We start from the raw sequence: 25,287 nt of genomic DNA, 5'->3' as shown, positions 1-25,287 counted from the left end.
AGACTGGAATGAATGGTTACGGATTCTTCCCATCCCTGTGTCCTGTTTCCTTAGCAACGTGACTCCACCTTTCCTTCCACTGAGTGGTGAAGTCTTTTTTTCCAGCGTCTTGAACTTGTGACTTGTGGCTGATCTTGTGACTTGCTTTCCTCAGTAGAATGTGGCAAGAGAGACATTTGCGGGAGTTCTCAGCTATGGGAGTTCCAAGCCTTGCAGCCTCCAGACTTGCTTCCTTGGAATTCTGCGGCTGCTATGGGAAGAAGCCAGCATCCTTGGAAATGAGAGCCCACGTGGACAGCGAGAAGCCCAGCTGAGAGCCAGCACTAATTTTCAGTCACATGAGTGAGGCCATTTTGGATCATCCAGTCCCTGGTGAGTTGTTAGGGATACTTACGGCACAAGTAAGCCCAGGTGAGACGAGGAATGAAACCATCCTAGTCTAGCCTGAATCCATGGCCCATCATATCATGAGCTAGTAAATATAGCCACTGAGTTTTGGGGTGGTTTGTAACATCACAGTATATAACTGCTCCTGAAGGGTTCACTGCCTAATGAGTGTATTTCCATGGGTTTTTCATTCTAAAAGATTTACCCAGGAATTCTATATTTAGGTTTCTGAAAATTAAACTCTCTGGGTTTCTCACATTCATGTATGTATTCTGTTTTTCCTTTTAGTCCAGATTTTCTGGATATCGTGTGCTACTTTTAAACTTTGCTGACAAGTATTTATTCAATTTTAGATCCAGTGTTTCAAGAGAAATTACCCTTGGGTTTATGTGGAACTCCTACTTGGCAAAAGCTGTTTTATACCACAAGATGGGAGGGGGGGACCTGCGACGGGAGGGAGGGACCTGCGACGGGATGGAGGGACCTGCGACGGGATGGGCTCTAACCTGGATTTGAATTCATTGTGAGAAGTGGGGCTGTAGTTCTTCTTGGACAGGTTATTTCTTCTGACTTCTTTTTTTAATTAAAAAAATATTTTATTTATTATCGTATTTAATTATTTTTATTTTGGCCAGAGGGAGGTAACTTAGGTTTATTTATTTCTGCTGGGGATTGAACCCAAGACCTTGTGCATGTTAAGCATGCACTCTACCACTTGAGCTGTACCGTCCCTTCTCTCTTGACTTCTGATCCTGAATGTTCTAGACTCCTTTTGCTCCAATATCATTTAAAATAGAATTTACAATTCAGGGATGCAGATGAACCTCCCCCCCCAAAGAAATATTTCTTGAGTGGCATATAGAAGAGATTGCCTTTCGATGGTTATCAATCAGATAAAATTCATCACACCCTAATGGAGTTTTCCATAGCGAGAAGCCCCATCTGGGCTGGCACCAAATGGGAGTTTGTCTCTACTCATGCATAGGAGAGCTTCCTGATGGCAGGGGGTCTGCTTCTTTGGTACAGGGACACGCTCCTAAATGAATGAAACTGGGCTTGTCTCCAGGAGATCCAAATATTTAGGATCTTTTGTGTAACATGGTGTGTCTGTCTTTTTCTGAAACTCCCATTGGTTCTCAGTGATATATTCTTTCCTCTTTGTGTTTGTGTGTTGCATTTCTCCCTAATTTATGGCAAGAATTAAAGCATTGTAACATTTAGTATTAATTAGCTTGTATTTCTCGGTACAGAGTAGGAGAGAGAGTATACTGCTTGTCTCTACGTATTTAAATAAGCGATCTACAGAGGGTTTCACAAGTAGAATCACAGTCTCATCACCAACATCACACGGCTTTAGTCATGAAGAAGTTACGTAGCAGTTTTAATGACTTTGTGATATGTGAGCAGTTTTCCCTTTCATCTATCAATTGCTTGCCTTATTTTACTTTAAGATTCTCAGAAGTAGGTTCAGTTGACCCTTGAACACCATGGCAGTTGGGGCAGCCACTCTCTGCAGTCAAAAATATGCATATAATTTTAGCTGGCCCTTCGTATCTTTGCTTCCTCCATATCCACGGTTCCAGACCCAAGGATTCAACCAGCTGTGGGTTTTGGATCATGTTGTACTGTAATATTTACTATTGAAAAAAATCCACATGTAAGTGGATCTGCACAGTTCAAACCTGTGTTCTTAAAGGGTCAACTGTATTTGGAAAGAATAAAGCTTATTAAAATACCAGTTGAGGGTACAGCACAGTAGTGATTTTATTAAATGTATACAAAATGCTAAACTAGTCATTGTTTGGAAGTTTTAAACGTTGTAGAGATACCAGAGGAGCTCATTTTGTGTCTAGAGAGGATTTGGAGACAGGACTTGTTTTTTATGATCATCTGTCTCTGCCTATATTGAAAGGTTCACGTATTAAGCAAAAATGTAGGATGATTAAAATCCAAATTTTCTCCAGTGCCCCTACTTGCCCAAAATGGTAAAAGCTCACAGTACTTTTTGAGGAAACCTGGCAGGCCCATAGTTTTTTGGGGGGAAAAGCGAGAGCAGATGATTCTTGATTCTTGGTTTCTATTGTGTAGCCTTGTAACCCCACCACCCTGCCCACAGCTGGTGGGACCAGGGATCGGTGAATGGATGAGTTGATGACTGGCCCAAAGAGAGCTACGGGTCAGTCAAGGCGGGATGGCCAATCCAATCCACTTTTGGGGAGAGTGAATTCCATTCACTCGGAGATAAGGTAGCAGTAAAGCAACACAGAAGCCAAGAGACATGGAGACAGGAAGCAGAAGGCATGAAACAGGAGTAGCTGTGAGTAAGAAGCCACAAGATATAAAATAAGAGGGGGGAGAACCTTGATGAGTGCAGTAGAGGTTGTCAGTTCCTGGGTCACCACAAAGCAGTGCCCCAGGACAGGGAGCAAGGGAAGCCTTCTGTGGAGAGACGACAAAATACCCAAAGATCAGTAACGTCTTCTGTGGTGGTGCTCACCTCACAGCCATACCTCTTATCTGAGAACGCCCTTCTTTCACACTCAAGTCCCCTCTGTGGCAGCCATGTTTGTGTTACATAGCCCCACCTTCCGGGCCTCAGCTGATTGGATCACGAATGGCAGTATCATCCTCCCTGAGCCAATCAGATGCTCTTCCTTGGGGCTTTGGAACTGAGACTGAGAGATGATTTGTCTCTCTATGTGGCTGCAGCAAGGATCATGGAGCTCTGGTGTGTGGAGAGAAAAGAAAGAAACAGATGTGCAGCAAGAAGCAGACCTGAAGTGACCATGTGGAGAGAAGGAGAGAGACAGTGTGAGAGCCTTGGTTTCTCATAGCTTTTCATTTCCAGGCTCTGATCCCTCAAAGAAATCCTGCAGGGTGTCAAGATACCTGCATTTTTAATAACATTCTTTATTTTTATTTTTAATTTTTTTTTGGTGGGGGGGAGATAATTAGGTTTGTTTATTTATTTATTTTTAGAGGAAGTGCTGGGGATTGAACCCAGGACCTCATGCATGCTAAGCATGCACTCTACTGCTTGAGCTACAACCTCCCCTCAAGATACTTGCATTTTTATAATATCCACCACTATTTTAGAAATTAACATGGCTCAAGGTAGTGTCCAGGTTTTGTAATGAAGAGTCTCAATGAGAGCATAAAGCTAGTGTGAAGATCTGCACAAAATTTGTGTTCCCCGTGAAGCTCAGCAGGGCAGCTGTCAAGATGGTTTCTTGCCTCTCTTACAATAAGTCCCCACTGGGTGTGTCTCATTTTCTTGCAACTTAGAAGGGACCAGCAAACATAGCTGGAGAATCTGACATAATGGAACCAATGGAGTTAGACCTTCAAACATCAAATACCAATTTCTGTGCAAGGATACGTCTGCTATTGTCCATTCTCACTACCCTTTGCTCTGTATGTCTGTGTTCCTGGAGGGCAGGGGCTGTCTCCGTGCAATAGGAATGGGGTAGCCCCATGCCCAATTTCTCAGGCTCAGGGTCCCTCTTTCCCTGTTCCAAGTCTTACTGTGATACTGCCCATCCATGCTGAGAAGACTTGGCCTTCTTAGTGAAGAGATACTTTCGTACCAAACATGGGTTCCAATGGTTGTAACTTTACTGAGGGCAAGGGTTGGGTTGCTTTCATTTGTGGACCTTGGAGCACCTGGCCGAATACCTAATAGGCCCTTCATCAAGAATTATCAAGTGATAGACTGAATACGTTCTTTTTCTCAATGGCAATTTGAAGGTACCAAAAGCAGGATAGAAAAACCTGAAACCAAATCACCTCGTAAATGATATAATTTGAGCATGCAAGTGGATAGATGCTAATAAAATTCATTAGGGCGTTAATTATGATGCTGGTAGCTGTGCTATGCAATTTTTTAACCCTCAAGGTGTGAATGCCCTCATGTGGGAAACAGAAGAATATTGGGTCTGCCTGTCATTTGCAGGGAGCTTGCTTTTCTCTACCTCAGATTGTGCTTTAATTTTGAGAGAAAAATGACCATCTCAGTTGCCGCTGGGTCATGCATCACTCCTGTTGAATTCCCCAGGAGAGAAGACGTCACAGTTTCTTGGAGGCTTCTGCTTATTTCACTCATCAGAGGAATGTTTATAGTTTTCATGTGAGTTTTAATGGGCAGAAGCATCTGTTCCCCGTCCATCTGTGATGTTTTGTGGATATATGAGAATCCCCGGCTGAGCACAAACCATCTTTGCTGTGTGTGGGATGCTAAGAAAAATAATGCAGACCAAGGACAAAGAAGAGAGGAGTGAAGAGGGAGTGGGGGGAGGTGGGAGCCGTGAATGGGTGGGTCTCTGGGCGCCTCTCCCTGAGCCAGCTGATGGCGCTGTGTGTGGCCTGTCCCTCCCTGGGGGTCTGGCTGGTCCTGGTGGATCGCAGGCCCCGCCGCCCCTCCTCTGGGAGCACAGCCAGCGGGTCTGGTGGGCCACTTAGTTCCATTGTATGGAGCTGCTCCTTTATAGTAATTGTGCACCCCTTGCATGGGGAAAAGCAGAAACATGCTGGCATGCCCCGCACATGTTCTGCATCCGCCCCAAGTTACATATAATCCCCCAAATGCCTATATTTCCAAGTCCTTGCCTTTTTTTTTTTTTTTTTAAACCTTGGAGTGCTTCCTCTTTCCCAGCCCTGTCCACATGGTGGTGCGGGAACACGCACAGAACTCGTGCAAACACAACCCCACCAACTCCTCTCTGTATTTCAAACCTCAAACAGAAGTTTCCTCTGTGAGATGCTCTCTGACCCACTCAGGCACGTAGTTCATCGTCCCCCCCTTCTGCATGCACGCTCCGTGGCAGCCTGTCATGTCCCTTTGCAGCGATGGTTTTGGAGATGAGGGCTCTGTCTCTGAAGTCAAGCTGCTTGACTACGAATTACAGCTCCAGCACCGGACTGTGTGAGCCTGGGCCAGTTACTTAATATCTCTATGCATCAGTTTCCTAATTTGTAGAATGGGGAACCTATTAATAATGACCACATACGGTTGTTGAGAAAATTAAGTGAGATGATACATGGAAATCACAGTGAAATGCTCAGCTCAGTAAAGCGCAGCTATTACTATGACTATTAACCCCTCAGTTTTGCTTCCTAACCATATTGTACAGGGACTGTCTGCTGGGTACCCTGTTCCTAGAGACGGGCATGTAATAGACCTTTTACATCTATTTGTTGAGTTAAATTGTCGAACTGAAGGCTCCCACTGGCTTGCTAAATCAAGTTCATGTTATCTGGAATCAGAAGTTGGGGTTCACTGGATTATGCTCTGACTCTTGGTTTATAATTATATATCCATCCACAAAAGATTAGTACTTGTAATTTCTTTTTATAATTGAGCACCAATTTCTACCTGTTAGACCTAGTGGATTTTACTTAGCCTATTTTATATTATTGCCCCCTTTCTTAACATTACCATAGAATCCTGAGCTTTTGTTGATTCAACACTTTTAAGATGATCCTAATTCTTGTTTTCTATTTGAGACTAAAAATTTTACTAATTTGCTAGTGTGACCCACTCCAGACTGTTACTGCCAGCAGACATGAATTCAATTATATACTTCCTCCTAAAATTAAAAAAAAAATAGTTTGAGTTCAAATCTCAACCTTACCACTTTCTAGCTGTGGGAACTTGGGCAAGTTAATTAAACTCTGACTGTTTCATTTTCATCATCTATAAAATTATGACAGTACCTAGCTCGTAGGGTAGAGATATTCTGCATTCACAGTGTGTAAAATATGGAAATATCTCAATAAATGTTATTTGGTATTGTTCTCATCATTGTTATGAGTATTATTACATTTAACAGCTCATCTTAACTATCACTACTGTAAAGTCCTTCTCACTCACTCTATCTGGAAGTAATCTCATTCTTTATTTGATCATCCAATATAATTATTAAATGCCAACTCTAAGCCTGGCAGCATGCTGGACACTGTCTGTGCAGAGGTAAGCAAATCAGATACAATTCCCACCTTCATGTAGGTTCGGGTTTGAGAGAGTGAAAAACCTCAACGTGTTCTCAAAGTTCTCAACCCACTGAGATACAGATTTAGGAGACAGGTAGATGGAGATAAAAAATAATAGCTTACTTATAACCATGTCTGAAAGGTGTTAACCACCCATGTCTTCAACCCAACTGTTCATTCTTTTGGCCTTTCTAGAAAGATTTATCACTGAAGAATTTCTTGGGCCACTGTAATTGGCTAAATCAAGGCTTTAGCCTTAGGCTGGGTTTGACTCCTTGGGTTAGACAGTGTCGTTGATTTTTCTGTTGCTGAAGGAAGGAACCTCAGGAAAAACATCGTGTTGGTTGGGAAACCAAGTGTTCATTGGGCCAAAGTTTTTAATGCAGCTTTGGGGTAATGCTTTGATGGATATGGTAATTTCTGGACAAAGGAACACCAAATTTTGTGCTCCTTGAGGACAGGAACCTGGTCCTATATAACTCTGTGTCTCTGGAACTTAGGATATTGTTTAGTAATATTGAGTAACAAGTGCTCAGTATTTACTTAGCTCACATTGCTGAACAACAACTTAGTTGAACACAAAATTCCAGTTTGACAATTATTTTTGCTCAGTACTTTGATCTTATTATGTGACTATCTACTTGTTTCTTGGTTGTATTTGAGAAGTCTGGTGTCCAACTATCTAATTGTCATTCTTCTGTTCCAAGGGGTAATCTGTATTTTGAAGTTGGAATGTACTTCTCTCATCCACGTTCTTACTTTTACTAAATGTATGTAACTATAAAATAGGAACGTGGAGTTTTAAAAAATTATATAAATTATTGCTCTGTAGATATTCTGCAATTTGCTTTTTCAAGTCACCATTATAGTCTCAGTATTTATCCATGTTGATACAAGTAGATCTACTTCATTCATTTTCACTGCTACGTAGTATTTCATTGTAAAATACTGCACCGTGCATTTATTCATTGATGATCGTTAGGTGGTTTCTGATTGTTGCTATCACAACCAGTGCTTTAATGAGCATCCTTGTGTCTGTCTCCTGTGTAATATACAAGATGCACATTGAGAAGTAGAATCAGTGGATCACCAAGGATGTGCCCATCTTGGATGTTGATGGTTGATCTTCAAAGTGGCCATACCAATTCACACTCCCACCAGCAGGGCATGAGAATCCCCCCTTTCCTCACATTTCCATCAACCTTGGTGTTACGAGACTTCTGAATGGGTGTGTACTTGACCCTTACTTGATACATTGTCTCCAGCATTGTTATTCTCTTTTAACAGATGAGAAAACTGAGGCTACATAATGGCAAGCTCAGAGAAAGAATGTGCGAATGAATGAATGAGAATATGGTCATACTTTATTTGTGACTGATTCTTTCTTTTTCAGAATAAAAGTTCCATGAATGTTAGTAAGTACCTTATCCCCAGCCCTTAGAACAGAATCCGATAAAAGGCAAATGCTCAGTCGTTGCTGTAATGAATGGAGGAGTCTGGGCAGACAATATTGCTTTCTTCAGGAGCCTCTCCTCGGCCCTCGGAGATACATTCTGCTCCTACCCTGCAGGGTTTTAGAAGGAGCGGCAAAGGCTCCTGTAGCAGGCTGGGCTAACGGAGGGGAGGAAGGGTGACAGCTAAGAATTTTTCAATGGAAAATTAAATCTGCTCAGCGGGAGTCTGATGAGAAACTGGGGCCAGCCTGAAGGAGGATGCAGCTGGAGGCAGTGTCCATCTGGCTCCCACAGGCCTCTAGATGTTGAGAGGTTATTCTTAGCCATCTTTTCTTCAGTCTTTATTTTCTCATCATCAGGGCTCTCTTGATTTTGCAATTGAAGCTTTCCCCCCGCCTTCTGTAAAGCAATGATTTTCCATATAGCAATTCTTTCCTTCTTTCGACTTCCCAAAGTGGGTGGGAGGTTCTTTTTGCGCTCAGACACGTTGCACACTGCCTCCCACCCAGCTCCTCCCAGGGCTTTTGTGCCTGGTGTAGACCTGTGATGTGTCCCGGGTATTTGACCCCAGATCCTTGTTTGTTTACAAAGAACTTAACCACACCACTCTCCTTGCTAATTATTTTTTTTCCTAGTAACATCAATAGTGGTACATTTCCCCCCTACCTCCTTCTGCCTCGTGTGTCCTGAATTCTGCTGGATTGATTTAACTTGAGCCTTAAGAGGCAGCAAAACCGAGGTCAGGTGGCCAAGCTCCAAGTTTTGGCTCCTGCGTCATCATCATAATCACTTGCACTGACACGAGGCTCTGTGATTAATAAATCCCCCCAACACTCAGTAGCTCTTTAGTGCTCAGAGCAGAAGCGAAGAAGCCCAGGCCTCTGGAGTTCAGTGACATCCCCAGGATCATGTGGTTAGGAAGAGGAAAGGCCTAGGTTAGAACTTGCTTTTCTAATGCTAAATCCCCTATCTTTTCTTACAACCTTCGCAGGGGTCACACAGTCAAATGCCTTAGAGGGCCAGAGAGAGAATCTAAATGAGAGAGGTTGGCTGGAGCAGAAGACATTAGGGACTAGTGAGGACTACGGGGAGTGAGAGAACATGCTTTGCCAAAAGGATTCAAAATGCCAAGCATTTAAAAGCAGTTGGGGGGAGGGTATAGCTCAAGTGGTAGAGCACATGCGTACCATGCGCAAGGTCCTGGTTCAATCCCCAGAACCTCCTTTAAAAATAGAAAAATAAATAAACCTAATTACCTCCCTCCTCCCCCACAAAACAATAAAATTTAAAAAAGTTTTTAAAGCAATAAAAAAAACACATTTATTTGATCAACTATTCAGTGCCCAGCCTATAACCTCCCTTTGTTGGTAGTAGAAGTGGGTGGTGTCACCTTTACCGCTGAGAAGCGCTGACTTGGTGGCATGAGTAAGCGTGACCGTGGCTGCAGGAAGTCTCTGGTGTAGACGAGGGAGTGTGGTGTGGTAAAGACTGAGTAATTCTCTTGCCTCTGCAGACCCAAGGCCCTGAGCTCGCCCATCACCTGTATCGCCTTCCCTAGGACCTTCAAGGGGTGAGATTCTGAGCAGTGACACTGATGGTTGGGCAACTGCCCAAGGCCCCAGCCCCCAGCCCTGGCCAGAGGTCCCCCTGAGACAGAGCCCCATCTCTCCCTCCCACTCTCACCTCTTTGAAATCATGGGGCTTGGTTGTTCAGGTCCCTATGCTGAGACAAAGAGTGACAGTGACAGAGACAGGGAGGTAGGCCCCCAAGGGAACCCCAAGTTCACCTTCTATCCAGGGCATAGGACCTGGAGAAAAGAGAAGAGTGTGATTCATGCCTTTAAGTAGAGAAACCTTCCCCATCAGTAAAATGTGGCCCAATGAAGGTCCTGGGCTTTGGCCAATCAAATAAAAATGGCTTCTCTTTTGAGGGGGGTGGGCTGAAGTGGGCCCAGCATGGAAATGAGGTTGATGTGTCTCCCCTGCTCACATCAATGGTTAAGACCATGGCCCCGGAGAGTGCAGCTCTGCTACCTACTGGTTCTGTGAACTTGAACAAGTTTTCCCCCACATTCTTCAGCATCTTGGTCCAGGAAACATGGGTGGATGCAGTGGTGATGAGGACTAGCTGAGATAAGAGATGCATGTCGTTGAGTAGATGCTAGGAGTTGCCTTAGTTTGGAGTTCTGCCTCGTAGCCCACTCTTCTCCACATTCACTGAAACCCGAGGAAGCCCTCAGATGCCGGCAGAACAATTCAGAGGACAAGAAATTACAATATTCTGCCAATTTTTCTTCTTCAGAACTTGCCACTTGCCCGAAGGCCCTGATTCCACCTTTTTCCCTCCACCTTTTTCCCTATCCCCTCAGATGGTCCCTGTGCATACTGGACAAGGTAGCGGGGATAAGGTTTGGCTCTCAAATGTGCTTTTTGCGAGGTGTCTCTGTGACTTTTGTCTCACTATTCACTCCCCCTTAACGCCCATTCAGTTGCAACTTTTCCTAGCTAGTGGTTTTTTCATCTGGCTTCTTGTGGGACAGAGAATTTAAGAAGGCAGCTTCTGTTAGTCAAATACAACAGTGCTGTCCTTAACCCAATCAGTCGTGGACTGAAAGCACCCCCCACCTCATCTTTTAGGATTGGTGTGCCCCACATAAACCAAGGAAATAGTTCAGAGTGGCCGCTGCCTAAGCATAGAATTAGGCTCTCATTAATGGGAAGAATTAGGTTCTTACCAATGGGCAAAAGAAGAATTGAGAGGCTAGATGTATACTTATAAACTCCGATTTATTCTTATTTCTTACTCCACATAATGTTTCTGTTCAGACCAGTTGACAGAGTAGGAGGCCCAGTATGGAAAAAGCATGGATAATTCTGAAACACATGTGACATGTGTTTTAGCATGGAGTCAGCAGTGTACTTTTAGACCATCTCCCTCTGTCCCTCTCTTGCTCTCTCTGTCCCTCCTCGACCCCCCACATCTGTAGCCATCCCCCTCCTGGCTAAGCCCAGAAGAAAAACTCGATGGAAATAAAGGAAGTTACGACACCAGGTTCTAGTTTCAGCTGTGCCGTTTACTAACTGAGTGGTAGTCACTCCTCTGGACATCAGCTTTCAGTTATGTATAAAGTAAGTATTAGGTTGCGGCCAGAGCACTTGAGACTAAAAGAGCTCTGAGTTTTCATCACTCTGTGGTCCCACCTTTGCCACCTTGGGGCCTGGCACGCCTCAGCAGCTGGTCACTGGCATAATCACCAGAGTGGATAACTGCTGCAGGATACCCGAGAATGGCCCCCATTCACAGCACAGTCCAGCCACTCAAATAGATGCTGGTGCCTCTGGCTGTTTTCCGATGCCATCAGCCAACCCAGAGATGAGGCTGGCTGGAAAAATGGATGGATGCGTTGGAAAGGCCAGTGTCATCTCCAAACACAGCGTCGGGGAAATGCCCATGTCCCCAGAAAGAGGTCACTGTCACCCTTCAGCTGGTGGTGCAGGGCAAAGCGCTGGGCAAGCCAGGCTTTGAATCCTTATGAGAGCTGTGTGACCTTGGGCAAGCTCTCTGGCTTGTTTATCATCTTCTCCTGCATGGAATGGGGGTAGCAGTATAGCCACCTGGCAGAACGGTAGTAAAGACAGATCCTGCAGAGGCCTAACAGTACCGCCTGAGTACGGGGACTCAGAGGTACTCCGTTAAAGGTAATAGAAATGGCTGTGGTTATTATTATTATCCTGTGACCTTTACTCACAGGAATCACTGGGGGACTTGGGCCCTAATGTCTGGCTCAGGGCTCCTCCCACGGCTGGAGGCACTGGCTCCATGCCCAGGCCAAGCCGTGCCAGGAAGCCTGGTACAGAGATGCTTGCCCGTAGGGATGGTGATTGAACTCCCTGAGTGGGGAGCCTCGGCAGCCCAGCCCAGAGCGGGAGGGAGGAGCAGCGGCAACATTTAGCACAATCTGCTTGGATCCTTAATTATTTTTCAAGACTTTTTCAAGATCTTGTGCCCTTTCCTCACCTGTGCCTGTCGGAGAAGGGAAACCAAGCGGTGTCGGGCTCCCCTCCTCTTCCAAAGAGAAGGTGACAGGAGCAGGCAGAGGCTGTTTTCGTTGCAGGAGATGCGGCTAACACAAGCCCTGGCCACTCAAGGTGATGGCAGCCCATCCTAAAGGCTAAATCTCCGCCCACTCCCGGCTGATCCCTGTTTTTGTTCGTTCGTTTGTTTGTTTTGTTTTGTTTGTTTTTTGTTTTGGCGAAACTGGGCTTCCAATTCAAACCTGCCTTTTCCTCCATCCTTTATCCGGACAGCTCGCAAGTGTTTTGCTGGGAAGCGCGATTAACAGGCACTCAGTGTGTTTTCTCATCTTTCTGTGTCCACCTGGTAAAAATAAAATCAAATAAAGGAGCCCGGGATTGAATGGTTGTTATTTTTCAAAAGGGGAGAGAGGGGTCACATGACTGCGAGTAACTGATTTCGTGAAGTGGCTGCAACTCGGGGTTTGCTGCAGAGCCGCCCCCTCCCGGCGGGGGCGCTGACGTCACGGAAAAGCCCCGCCGCGGGCCGGCCGGGCTCGTATAAAGCGCGGGGCCGCGGCGGCTGCGGACGGCGGCGCGGGCGGCGGTACCCAGGGCGGCGGCGCGCGAGCCTCCCGCGCTCGGCGGCCCCGGCATCGCAGCGCGCGCTCGCGCACAGACCCTCGGACGCCCACCAAGTAAGCGGGGCGGCCGGGGAGGGGGCGCCTCCCGACTTCGGGGTTGGGGGTGGTGGTTGGGGAAGGGGTGGGCGTTCCCTGCCCGCAGAACTTTCTAAGTTGAGAAACGAGCCTTTGGAACGTGCGGTCTGTGCTGCGGTTTTCCGGTCGGGGGCAGAGTTCAACGTACAAAGGATGCCGTTTGTCATCAGCAGGTTCTTTAGTTCGGTTCAGTAGGAGAGTCACCTCTTCCTACAGATTGTGGTCAGAGGGCAGCCCTCAGTGATACTTAGGGCTTTTGGTGTTTGAATTCAAGTCGGCCAAGGGAGGCGATGCTTATAAGATTAAAATAAAAACGGCTGGTCATCGTGGTTAGTGGCCAAAGTATTGGGGTGTAGACTGTGGGGTGAGTGTCGGAAGGGGTGTCTGTGCATTTCTTGCTCTCACGAGTGGGTCTTGCTGATTAAAATGAGAATGCTTCTACTTTGTGTCAAGGACCCTGGGAGCACAGACTTCCGTGCAAGGAGAGGGAGTCTTGAGAAGGGAAAGTTGTAGCGAAGTTGTTGAAGGTTTTTTTGGGAGAGTCTTTGGGGGAGTTCTGATTTGCTTCAAGAAGGTGGAACTCTGAGTTGAAGTAAAGAACTCTCGGAGTGGACATGGTTTGATAAGAGTGAAGCATTTTCTCTTAAATTTGACAGGTCTGAACGTGAGCAGGTCACTTCCCTGCGGGAAGGACAAGGTTCGCGACTGGGAAGTTTTAAACACAGTATCTGTGGGTGAGAGGACAGAGCTGAGGCACAGACGTCAAACAGAAATCTCCCCCCTAACCCCCAAATAATAGCTTATTCAGGGAGCCAGGGAGCATCAGGGCAACTTTACTAAACATGGAAGTCCCAATAAGAGCTTGTCCAGTCCAGCCAGGGGGAGTGATGTCATTGTCACATGTTTCCCACTGAGGCATAAAAGCTTGCTGGATGCTGGTGCAATTAAGAGCTATGTTTAGACCAGAGCAGCTAACCTGGCTCGCTGGTCCCCAGCTGCATTAACTTGTTGCTTTTCAAGCCGTCTCTGGAGGCTGTTGGTTCCTTCTGGCTGCATCTGTGCCAGCTCTGAGTGGGGAATCCCAAGGCTTCCTTGAGGATGGAGGAAGTCCCAGGGCAGTGGGCAATGCTAACGGTACTTTTTTCTCTTTGCGAACGACAGTCTGCCAGAGGAGCTGATAACTAATAGAACATGAGTGTGTGTGTGCGCGCGCGCTCAGTTGAAAGCCTGTTGGGTTTGGGGACTGCTTCATTGGGGTTCCTTATGAGGTACTGAGGTCTCACCTCATCTAATAAAATATCACCAGTGAATGTGTTTGAGCCTCCGAGCTCAGGCTCATGCTTACTCATGCTAACATCTTGGCTGCTTTGCTCTCCAGGACCCAGCGATGACTCTGAATAACGTCACCATGCGCCAGGGCACTGTGGGCATGCAGCCGCAGCAGCAGCGCTGGAGCATCCCGGCCGATGGCAGGCATCTGATGGTCCAGAAAGAGCCCCACCCGTACAGCCAGCGCAGCCGGCACTCTGCTGCCCCTGAGGACCACTGCCGCCGTAGCTGGTCCTCCGACTCCACAGACTCAGTCATCTCCTCCGAGTCAGGGAACACCTACTACCGGGTGGTTCTCATAGGGGAGCAGGGGGTGGGCAAGTCCACTCTGGCCAACATCTTTGCGGGCGTGCATGACAGCATGGACAGCGACTGTGAAGTGCTGGGAGGTAGGTGGCCCAGCCCCAGCGGGCTTCTGTCGTCAGCAGTGGTCCAGGCAGAAGGAGTGAGCGGGTGGGTCATTTATCTGCAGAGTTGGGAACTGCGATTATGCATTCTTGGCTCTGGCTGGGGAGCTGAGTCCCCAGAGAAGCCCTGGCATAGGCTCTTGGGACAAGAAAATTGAAATGCTCATAGCTAGAACCTGGGCCAGAAAGGGAATATCTTAGATTCCAGTTCTAAAGGGACTAGGGAGACCGGTTACAGAGGGTGGAGCTGACGGGTCAGGATCCCACATCTGGCGTTTGCCAGTTCTGACCTGGAGCTTTTAAGAGCTCAGTGTAGATATAGCCTTTTTCCATGGAGATACCTAAAACCAACCAGATTTGAAGATCTGTTAAGATGAATTCATTAGCGGGGAGGGTATAGCTCAGTGGTAGAGCACATGCTTAGCATACATGAGGTCCTGGGTTCAACCCCCAGTGCCTTCATGGAAAATAAATAAATGAATAATAAACATTTAAAAAAGAGATGAATTCATTAGTATCTTTACACCAATATTAAGAGTTTTTTTGAGGGCATAAAATTGTTGAAAATCTGTATTTAAAATAGCACGGTATTTTAAAAAAGTACTGAAGTATGGCAACCATGATACATGTCTGTATAGAGTCTTAGAGTTTTTCAAGACAATTTTCTTGTACAATCTTATTTAAAGTACTTATTATTTGAGTCTTGCCTATTTCCAAAAGTGATTTGAGGTGACGTTATCTCAAAAGTGCATGTATCCCTCAGATATGTGTAAAGCGTGGCACTGTGTTCTGGGAATTAACATGAGGCTCCTGAGAGTATTCATATAGTGTCTTTCAGCCACGGCTCCTGTCTTAGACAATGCCAGGGTTGCCGTGTGGCCCTATTTGCAACTGTGGAAACTGAGGAAGAACCTTCCAGTGCTTGCCCCAGTGGCATGGTCTGTCCGTACTCTCAGTTGCAACTCACAGCTGAGTCACAGACTTCCCGAGTTGGAGATGCCTTAGTGATGAATTGGTTCTGTCCTCCACCTGATGTGTTGGAATCCTGCTTGTTCCTCGGGACTGTCAGCCCATTTCTACTAAATGTTTATTCTTCTAGGGTTGGGGAGTTCTCTGCTTCATGAGGCAGCTCCTGAACTGGGCTGTAAATGACGGCTTATTGTGGGAGGGGGGGTGTAGCTCAGAGGCAGAGCATGTGCTTAACATGCATAATGTCCTGGGTTCAAGCCCCAGTACCTCCACTTAAAAAAAAAAAATAAACCTAATTACCTCCCCTCACCTCATGATGATTCACTGATGGGACATTGATTTCTCCCCTCAATTCTAAAATCTCAGGGACAATATCTAAACAAAAATCAAGGGAGAACTCAGGTCAGTATCGTACAATTGATTTTCTCTTTCTTTGTAAAGGCTGGTGGGTGAGTGTCACTATTGGAGAAAGGGAGAAGGAACTAAGATAGCAGGAACTATCTAAAATGCACTTTTGCAGTGGGAAAGACACTCTGTTGGGTGCATTGTATTTGCTGTTTATTTTGCTCCTGACAAAATTCCTGTACTCATGAGTAAACTGAGTCCTAGGGACTTACCTAGAACCACCCTCTGGGGCAGCTGGGATTAGAACTCGGGCTTTTATCTTAATAGTTTGGTGGTGTTCTCATTCTGCCATGGATGGGGAACCTGCTCTGTACGAGGCACTGTGCTCAGTACTTCCCACAAGTATTTTGAGAATATTTTCAGAAACTGAACCAGTATGGTATTGCTGTCCCTATTTGACAGGTGAAGAAACAGAAGCTTATGAAGTCAACTGACTTTCCCAGGGTGAAAAAGCTAGTCCATGGTCTGGCCAGGATTTGGAGCTAGTTGTGGTCGAACCTAAATCCAAGAACCAATATGTTCTTGGCCCCTGGATTTAGCCTCCAAATGCTGTTCAGTACCCCAGCATGTTGGGCTGGGCACCAGTCACATCCCTGGCTCTGTACGAGGCTCTGGGATACTCAGTGATGAATGAGGCTCACCATACGTACCCTCTTAGGAAAGAGCTAAGTGTCAGTGGTCATCATTCAGAGCAGGGGAAAATTAATGACTACCTTCAGAAGTACCAGGAAAGTGCTTTGGGGAATAATAGGAAGAAGAGGTTAACAGAGAGTTTTTGTTTCTTTAAGAGGGAAGAATTGAAAAAGTTAGTGGACAGTAGACTTGCAAAAATACTTGTCCATTAGAGTGCAGTGGTATGTATCCAGAGGGAGGTATCCTCGTAGGCACAGAGTATTAAGAAGATTGACCCATCCCTGAAATTTGGGAAGGCGGGCTTCTATATTTGGGAAACTTCTTTGTTGAATGGGGTGGGGAGCTGGTAAGGAGAGTCCTTTCCTTATCGCCTCAGAGAATCTTTGACAATAGGAAGCTTCTCAGATGACTGATGTGTGTCCTAGTTGAGTGACTTAATTTATGCTGTCTAGGGTTACCGTACCTGTAGGTGGCTATTGAAATCATTAGTTGGCTTTTCTGTTTCCCAAGGCACTTCCCTGCATGGTTTTTTTTTTCAGCATTAACCATAAGAAAAAAACAACTACACAATACTCGCATCATTATTTCTCCAAATAAAGGTGGATGTTATTAATATTATACTGCAATAATCTTATGACTCTCTGTACACATTTAATGCCATTCATTCATTCATCCATTCATCCCTAAACTGTAACTGAGCATACACCATGGAGCTTGCTGAGACACTATGAGGCCACACAGGGTCATGGGGCTTCTCCCCTAAACATGCTTACAGCATATGCAATAGAGATCAGATATAAGCAACTATAAATCATGGACTAACAGGATGTGATGAGTGTCTTCAGAGAGGTACAAGGGCAGTGCTGTGGGAATTCAGGAGAAAATAAACATTACTTCTGGCTGGGGCAGTCAGAAAAGGGTTCACAGAAGATTCGGTCTCTGAGCCAGACCCTGAGGACACCTGGGATTTGGAAGCCCTGAGGTGGGTGAGAAGGCACTGCAAGTGCGCACAGGAGGTAGGGGCTAGGGCACCAGCCTCGCAGCCTGATGTAGGTTGGACCCCAGCTTTGACACTGACTTAGCTGGGTGTTCTTGGACAAGATACTTACCCTCCTCAAGCTTCTTAGTAAAATAGGGACAGTACCTATTTCATAGGATATTAAGAGGATTGAGGGAGATGATGGCTTGTATTAGGACGTAGCACAGTGCCTGGCACATAGTAAGTACCGAGTGAATGCTAGTTCGAGCTGATTCTGAATCTATTGCCGCCTTTCCTTGGGCTTATCTTCCAACACTGGCCCTTTGATTGCTTGAAGTCCTCATCCACTTTGGCCCCTCTTGGCTGGAGCCCTGGGAGACGTGCAGAGGAGACGCGAGCCACTAGAGTAGAGGCGAGTATTGCTAAGCAGGCGTTCCTTCCAGGGTTCCTGGGGGTCCTGTGGGCTCTGAAAGCTGAAAGCAGCTGAGAGTTTTGGGGCATGAGGGATGCCGGAGCCTCAGAACTTTCTAGGGGCTGCGGGAGCTGGCTTCAGTGGGCGAGAGAACTTCCCTGCAGGCTCACACACACCGTGCCTGAGTCAGCCTTGGGCAGCATGGTCCTCCAAGCACAGTGGGGCAAATGAGGAAAGATAAATCAAGGTGCATGAGTCCAGGGAAAATGGCTGCTGACCGCAGCATCCTAGAAGCTCCATCCCATGCCAGCAGGGTGCTCTCTCTTGCTGTGCAGAGAGTGAGTACCCAGCCCCGGCTCTGATGGAGAGCACGGGGAGAACCAGGGCTTCCCCGACCAGGCTCCTGAGAAGCCTTACTAGCCAGGAGGCCTTAGCCCTGTCTCCAGCCACCCTGACCCAGGGCAAATTTCTTTCTTTTCTTTCTTTCTTTTTTTTTTAAAAATTGTTTTTAGGGCAAATTTCAAAGGACTCCTCCAGAATTTCACATTCTTTTATTCCCCCTCTTTTCACCTGATTAGCACTTGGAAAGTGAGTGACAGGGAGGAAGAAGGACTAACTAGAGCCTTGGTTACAGGCAGTCCCTCTCCTGTTTGGCAGGATCTCTGTGTGTGAGGAATCCTTGGGGCGTGCAGCCAGAGGTGATATATGAACCCGGGCGCAAGGCAGACGCACAAAGCAGGGCAGAGATGTATTGTTTCAGGCTCTTGGTTTTCCAACAAAGTGACTTCCAGGCAGAAGGAAGTCCAGACAGAATGATCCTGTCAGGAACCTTCCAGAACAGCAGGTCAGCTTGGCTCTACTTTTGCAGCTGGAATCTTTAGTTCCCTTTTTCTCTGGATGACGTGGTATCTCTTAAACCAAGAGAAAGTTTGAGGTTGTATTTTCCCTGAGCTATTGGAACACAAGTGTGTTTCTATTTGAATGACTGGAGGTTCAAGTGAATCCTTTGTGCCTGATTTTGGGTGGGGAGGGATGGACTGAGGGCTGAGAAAGTGCTGTTTTGAGTTTTCTGAGTGCAGGGAGGGCTTTCCGAGAAAAGATAAAAACTCTGAGGGAGTAAGGGGCCGTCAGCGCCCCTGCCCCCACCCGTGTCTGTGCTGCTCCAGCTTTGATGACATTTCAGACGTGCCTGTCAAGGTCCTGAGGTCCCGAGGCCCCACTCTTCAGTAAACCAAATGATGCAGTCCACCGCGATCCCATTTGTGATGCATGTTGTGGACGGCAACATGATGCGAATAGGTTTCCAGTCCCCGGTGGGAAACAGTTACCATGTTTAGAAGAACAAAAGCCTGAAGGACGTGGGGAAACTGACAGAAAGAACCACCCCTGGTTAATTTTCTTCTCATTTGTCCACGTGTTCCTTCCTTTCCCTCTCCTGAGTCTAATTCCTAGATGAAGAAACATTAAACCGGGAGCACTGTTTTTATAAACCCCTCACTAGTATAAAACAGGGAATGTCCTGGGTCCTCCAGCATCATGCTTTTCAGCTCGGATTTACCTAGAACGGGACACGGCAAGTATGGCAAGAACTGACTTCCTGCCTGTGAGGAAGTGATGATAGCAGCTAACATTTAATATAACATTCAACATACAGAATCGTCACACAGCCCTAAGGTGTGGGTACTGTTATCAGTCCCATTTCACAAATGAAGAAACTGAGGCCCAGAGACCCTAAGTAAGCAGTCCAGAGCCAAATAGTTAATAAGGCATGGCATCCAGATTCAGATTCAGGTTTCCTTGTGCTCACAGCTGCAATGCTATAGTTGTCATTCACTCCTTCGACAAGTATTTACTGAGCACCTACAATCTACCAGGGTGCTGGTGGATGCAAATCTCTGCTGTAACACTCTAGGGGGTGAGAGGGGCAGAAAATAATAAACTAAGTTAAATGGAGTCACGTTAGATGGCAATCCGCACAATGAAGTAAAGTAAAACGGAATGTATAAAGGATATTGGTAGGGGAGAGGTGATGTAATTTTAAATAGATGCTCAGAGAAGGCACAGAAGGAGGTAAGGGAATAAGCCTTTGGATATTTGAAAGAACAGATTCTAGGCAAAAAGAACACAAGAAAAATGATTTAAAAAAATCATTCTGAAGATCATAATTTTCAAATGATTAAATTTAAAACAGGCAACGTCATTGTGAAAATAGAGTGGTATGGGCTCGACTGTGTGGAGTTGATGGGAGCCCCTCTTGCACAACTCCCAGTTAACTCAGTTAATCCGCCCCTCCTTCCCCCTCCCTGCTGACTCTGTTGGACTGGAGCTGGCCCACTGTGCGGGATTCACCCTTCCCCTCCACTCCATCTGGGCTCGAGTGCAGGGAGGAAAGTTTCCATTATCAAGGAGAGCTGGAGGCTGCACTTCTGTTCTACTTAAGATGGAAAAACAAGCCTGTTTATTCCTAGGGAACTGTATTTTTTTTTTTTTCAACGAAGAAAACTTCACCGAAACAGGGATAGTCTCAAGATTTTTTTCTTCCACATCTCAGAAGAGGAGAAATGTCTCTAACCTAAAGCTCCTGAAACTGCTGGTGAAATTCAGTAAGCACCCCGCTGAAAGGCGCTGTGGATTTCCCCGTAAGGCTTATGAGCAGGGCTTACAGTTCCACTGGGCAGTTAGTGTTTCTCAGGGCAGCATCTGTGGAACCTGAGACAAAAGCGCTAATGTGAGTTTAATCTCCTAAATGGATTTCCTATCTAAAAGGTGTAGGAATGATGAAAACGAATGCTTTTCATTTCAGGGCTTTAGTGATACACATTCAGAAGACCTAGGTGTTCTGCCTAGTAAATACTGGAGGGATATATGTATGTTGTTGATGGTGATTAAAAAATAATTTATGTTTGTGAATATTTACACAGTTTCCTCTGTATATTTACATAATTAATGGCATATTTAGTAAGTTTATTTTCCAGCATAATTTTCCACATGATCCTCTTATATAAAAAGTGTTGCCTATTTGCCTGACTCCAATATCGCTGTTCTTTCTTTTCCAGAAGATACCTATGAGCGGACACTGATTGTTGATGGAGAAAGTGCAACAATTATACTCCTGGACATGTGGGAGAATAAGGTATGCAGGGCCTCGGCTCTGTGTGAACTCCTTCAGGGCTTGTGTTTGGTGCAAGGGTGACATTGCCCTTTTTGGTGTTCCAGATGAGGTGAACTCATTTCCTTGATTAAAAGCATTTACTTCTGAAGAATGAGACTGTGCTAAGGAACAGGTCGTTCGCAAATGAGCTCTGAATAACAAGCAAGTCGCCGTGATTTGCCCTTTGTTCTGCTCAAAAATGCAAAAAAAAGTTTTTTTGTTTTAGGGAAAGCATAGATGATAATTTTAAATGAACTAAACCACATGATGTGAAGTTGATACTCTCACTACTAGTTTTCAACATTTGCTTTTTAAATGTTTGGGGCTTCTGAGCATATATGCTGAACCTTCTGTTTATTGAGGACCCTCCTATGCTAATGAAAGGATGCTTAATTTCATCACTTGGGAGAGGCAAGAGTTGTTTTGGATGCCAAGAAAGGCTCACATTTGGTAGTTTAAATAAAATTAGAAATAATGTTTGGCAAAGTCGTATAATTTATCAACTCAAGCTGCAGGAGGAATTGGAAAGTAAAACTTTCTGGCGTCAGCACTGTATGAGCTAGCAGTCTTTACAGCCACAGACATCTTGCAGACATGGAGGACTGATGCATTTTAGGGAGTCAGAATAAGTTTTCTTCCTGTCTCATATCAGCAAGGGTGCTTTAGGATACACACAGAAACTGACACCTTTACCAGGCGAACCTGAGCTCATGGGAGATCTTGTCATTTCATCAGGGGGAGAATGAGTGGCTCCAAGACCACTGCATGCAAGTCGGGGATGCCTACCTGATTGTCTACTCCATCACGGACCGGGCTAGCTTCGAGAAGGCATCTGAGCTGCGAATCCAGCTCCGCAGGGCCCGGCAGACCGAGGACATTCCTATAATTTTGGTTGGCAACAAAAGCGACTTGGTGCGGTGCCGGGAAGTGTCCGTATCAGGTAAGAGGAGTGGTGCCAATTCCACAGACGCCATCTCTGGTCAGCTGCACTTTCTGGCAGTTGCTCTTCCCTTCCTCTTTCATGAAGCTGAAACCAGGGACTCATTTAAGATGCCACAAGGAATTTTATGCATACTCTCTAAGATTCCTGCATTCCCAGTAGATCATCTGGTCTACCCGCAGGATTCCACTCTCCCCATCCCCAGGGCTTTCCTTGGATTCCTTTAGGGAAGAGGTCATGCTCAGGGGTTTACTGGCAGTCCCCAAACTTTTCTCCTCAGCCTTTCTGTTCTCTAAGGAGATCTCAAGAATTCCAGGAAGCAAAAGTAGCATTTTCATGTAAGAAGGATGGGAACTCTGATTTAGGGGAACTGTGGGAAAGAGTCTCACTGAGATTAAGAATTCTGCTTTGGCTGCGTCTGGTTCCTTTAGACCCTGGAAACACTCTCCCAGCCCTCACCCGTTGCCTCCTAAAAGTCAGTTAAGGCATCAATCTGATGGTGTCACATATACTTTGTCATACCTAGTTCAGGGATAATTCCTATCTGTTGAGTTGGCACCCAAGTGATTTTGGGGCCCTTAAAATTTTATTGGCCTAATACAGATTTAGTACAATGGTTAGAAAAAGCAAAACAAAACTGCAGTGCGATGCTCTGCTCAGGAGAAAAGAGCCTGTTAGACTTAACAGACCCAACCAGTTTGGGACTGTCTTACTTTTAGGAAATGACTATCCACGGTAATCATTCTTTCCAACCAAAACTTGGACGCCTGGTCATCAAACACAGTGGAATATTTGAAATCAAAACTATTTCAGAAAAGTTTGTACAGTTTGCCTTAACTGTACTGTACATGTGTGAAATCCTCAAATTTTTTTCAAAGTATCTCACCAAAGCTTACAAAAATTGTTTTAAGAGAGGAAAGCCAAGTTATCTTCAATTCAGAAAACTGAGAAGAAAGAGTTAAGAACATGAACTTGAGCGTGAAGCCGGTCTAGATTCACATCTGCCACTTACAGGCTATGTGAACTCCCTCAAGTTTTTACAAGACCCTCCTCCCACCCCAGTCTCATCATCTATCTGAAACACTGAGCTATACCCTCCCCCCAGGATAATGTATTTTTAAAGATTGTTGTGGACATTTAAAAGTATTTAACCCAGTTCCCAGCACATAGTAAGTGCAATAAATTCAGGCTATGACTTTGACTATTATAATTACTATTACCATATTTGATGAAATTAGACCTTCACACAGTGCATTTGGTGGGCCAGATCTAAAGTCCATCTCCCCTGCTTCCAGGAATCTTCCTGTGAGACTCTTTGCTTCTGTTTAAGCCCCGGGAGGACATGTGTCCCAGTGGCCTCCTGTCCGCATCACACGTGGGAGTGACTCAGAGTTACCTCAAGGACCATTTAAAATTAGGACTCATCCTGCTTGGCTCTGTGAGTGTAGGATCATACCCCGCAGCCCCTCTGACTTCCTTCCCCGCTCCTCTCCCTACCAGAAGGGAGAGCGTGTGCCGTGGTGTTCGACTGCAAGTTCATCGAGACCTCCGCGGCCGTCCAGCACAACGTCCGGGAGCTGTTTGAGGGCATCGTGCGGCAGGTCCGCCTCCGGCGGGACAGCAAGGAGAAGAATGAGCGGCGGCTGGCCTACCAGAAGAGGAGGGAGAGCATCCCCAGGAAGGCCAGGCGCTTCTGGGGCAAGATCGTGGCCAAAAACAACAAGAATATGGCCTTCAAGCTCAAGTCCAAGTCCTGCCATGACCTCTCTGTGCTCTAGGCACCCGAGTCACCCAGATGTCCCCAATGGACATCACTGAAGGCCGTTGGGACCAATAATCTATATTAGATTGGATTCTTAAGTATTGTTAGATGTGGCTGGGAATTAACATGGTCACCTGGTGGGCAACATGCCGCATGGGAAATGAAAGGTCTTTGTAAAGAGTCAGTATTTATTTACAGGAAAAGCCTGACCTTTGCTACCCGAACACCCAAGACTCATTCGAGGCTGTGGTTGGTGTTCACATGTGGTTCCTCTCTCCTTTGGCTAGTAGAGAATTGAGCCTACAAAAGAATGCCTAGACATTTTCGTTATTAAAATTTTGCCCAGGGTTTGGATATGTGGATTGAGGCTAATCAGTGGGTCATAAACAAATATAGGAAAGAGGTCAAAGGATTTTTTCCAAGGAGGCAGAACTCCTGTCTCTCTGCCTTAGATTCGTGGAGCAAGGATCATAGAACTGGACTCATCATGATCGTGATTCTTACTGCTCCATGAAGCTGTGAGAAGAAATGACAGACTTGCTGGAAAGGAGAACTTAGCAAAACAAGTTTTGTTCAATGCCCACAGTTGGGGATCCTGAAATTTGTAGAATTGGGAACTGATATATGTACCACTAATGGGTTCAAAAATTATATCTTTACTACTGTGTCTTAACAATTGTTTATTTAAGGGCAAAATTATTTTCATCAAATTCTATTTCGTCAAACCACCTTTTATGTTTCATTATCTTTAAAATCATAGGGCCATCATAAAAATATCTTTAAAATTGAATTGTTGAGAACGTAGAGTGCAAAGTGCCAAATTTTTAAGTATAACTGAAGGTCTGGATTTTTATAAAACAGAAAACATAAATACTTACAGTTCTTTGGGTTGACCCTTGTCTGCCACAGCTCTGCTCTATTTATTATTATTTTGCAAAATAACAACCGTTTTAACATTTGATAAAGCATATTTATGAACATGTTTCTTAATAAGAAAAATGCCCATTTTATTACCATTTTCTATCTTTTTCAGAATATGCAAGTTTTTACCTATATGTCTTATAATAAAAGAAATAAAATCGTTGGAAAAAAAGGCATTTCTAAATGTTTTTTCTCCCCAAACAAGATGATTGTGATCATTTTGATAATAGCTTTTAGAGCAAGCACATTCTAAAGAAACATATCTATTGTTTTATGTCTTCTGTTCATTGGCTACTGCCCCGTCATGGTCAAGTTTTAGAGTGTCCCTGACATCCCTCCTTTGGAATGTGATTCACAATAATGCAAAGGGAGTTTTGGCTGATACGGTTAGGAAGTATTTGGGGTCATGTAAATGCTGAGTTCCAGTAAAAGTGAGATGGACCTTTATCTTTGGTCTGGCGAATTCCTGATTCAACAGATGGGCCTCGCTTTGCTCCCCAAAGGCACAGCACATGGTCCTAAGCTTGAGTAAAGCATTAGAGGAAATTACAAAGGATTAGGCAGGAAAAAAAAAAAAAAAAGAAAGGAAATTGGTGATTTTCAGCCTGAGATGGAGCCAGGCAGAGCTTTAACCAAGTTCTCCTCCCTGATATTAATACGATTAGACATTAATCCACGTGGCTGCTTTCCAATGGCGGTGTAGCCCTTCTGCCGGAGTGGAACTTGCCGGTGGTCCCTGCCCACATCTCTGGTTCCCAGGTGCCCCCTCTTTCCCTCTCATCTCCCTGTCTTTCTGGCTTTGTGATCAGACACACAC

At 45.4% G+C, this 25,287-nt stretch overlaps 1 protein-coding gene across 3 annotated transcripts; it reads left to right on the top strand.

Annotated features, from left to right (window-relative positions):
- The first annotated feature begins 232 nt into the window (after window positions 1-232).
- Window positions 233-24,646, top strand: GEM (GTP binding protein overexpressed in skeletal muscle). Of its 3 annotated transcripts, none has more exons than XM_010968389.3 (5): window positions 233-372; window positions 13,941-14,280; window positions 20,753-20,829; window positions 21,583-21,787; window positions 23,288-24,646. In XM_010968389.3, the coding sequence occupies exons 2-5, from the start codon at window positions 13,950-13,952 to the stop codon at window positions 23,563-23,565; spliced, it is 891 nt and encodes a 296-aa protein (XP_010966691.1). In that variant the 5' UTR covers window positions 233-372; window positions 13,941-13,949; the 3' UTR covers window positions 23,566-24,646. The 3 variants fall into 3 exon arrangements, with proteins under 3 accessions (XP_010966691.1, XP_074209057.1, XP_010966690.1); XM_074352956.1 differs by lacking the exon at window positions 233-372 and adding an exon at window positions 12,392-12,541; XM_010968388.3 differs by lacking the exon at window positions 233-372 and adding an exon at window positions 13,130-13,696.
- Window positions 24,647-25,287: the final 641 nt, after the last annotated feature.

The sequence above is a fragment of the Camelus bactrianus genome, chromosome 25 (assembly GCF_048773025.1).
Source record: "Camelus bactrianus isolate YW-2024 breed Bactrian camel chromosome 25, ASM4877302v1, whole genome shotgun sequence".
NCBI lineage: Eukaryota > Metazoa > Chordata > Mammalia > Artiodactyla > Camelidae > Camelus > Camelus bactrianus.
This window is presented reverse-complemented; position numbering and strand designations above follow the sequence as displayed.

What these genes read in the sequence shown, in the direction of transcription:
- GEM (XM_010968388.3), top strand. Translation starts at nt 13,661, where the DNA reads ATGGAGGAAGTCCCAGGGCAGTGGGCAATGCTAACG. An exon ending in GGCAGTGGGCAATGCTAACG is followed by an intron (nt 13,697 to 13,940) that starts GTACTTTTTTCT and finishes TTTGCTCTCCAG; the next exon opens with GACCCAGCGATGACTCTGAA. An exon ending in CCGGGAAGTGTCCGTATCAG is followed by an intron (nt 21,788 to 23,287) that starts GTAAGAGGAGTG and finishes TCTCCCTACCAG; the next exon opens with AAGGGAGAGCGTGTGCCGTG.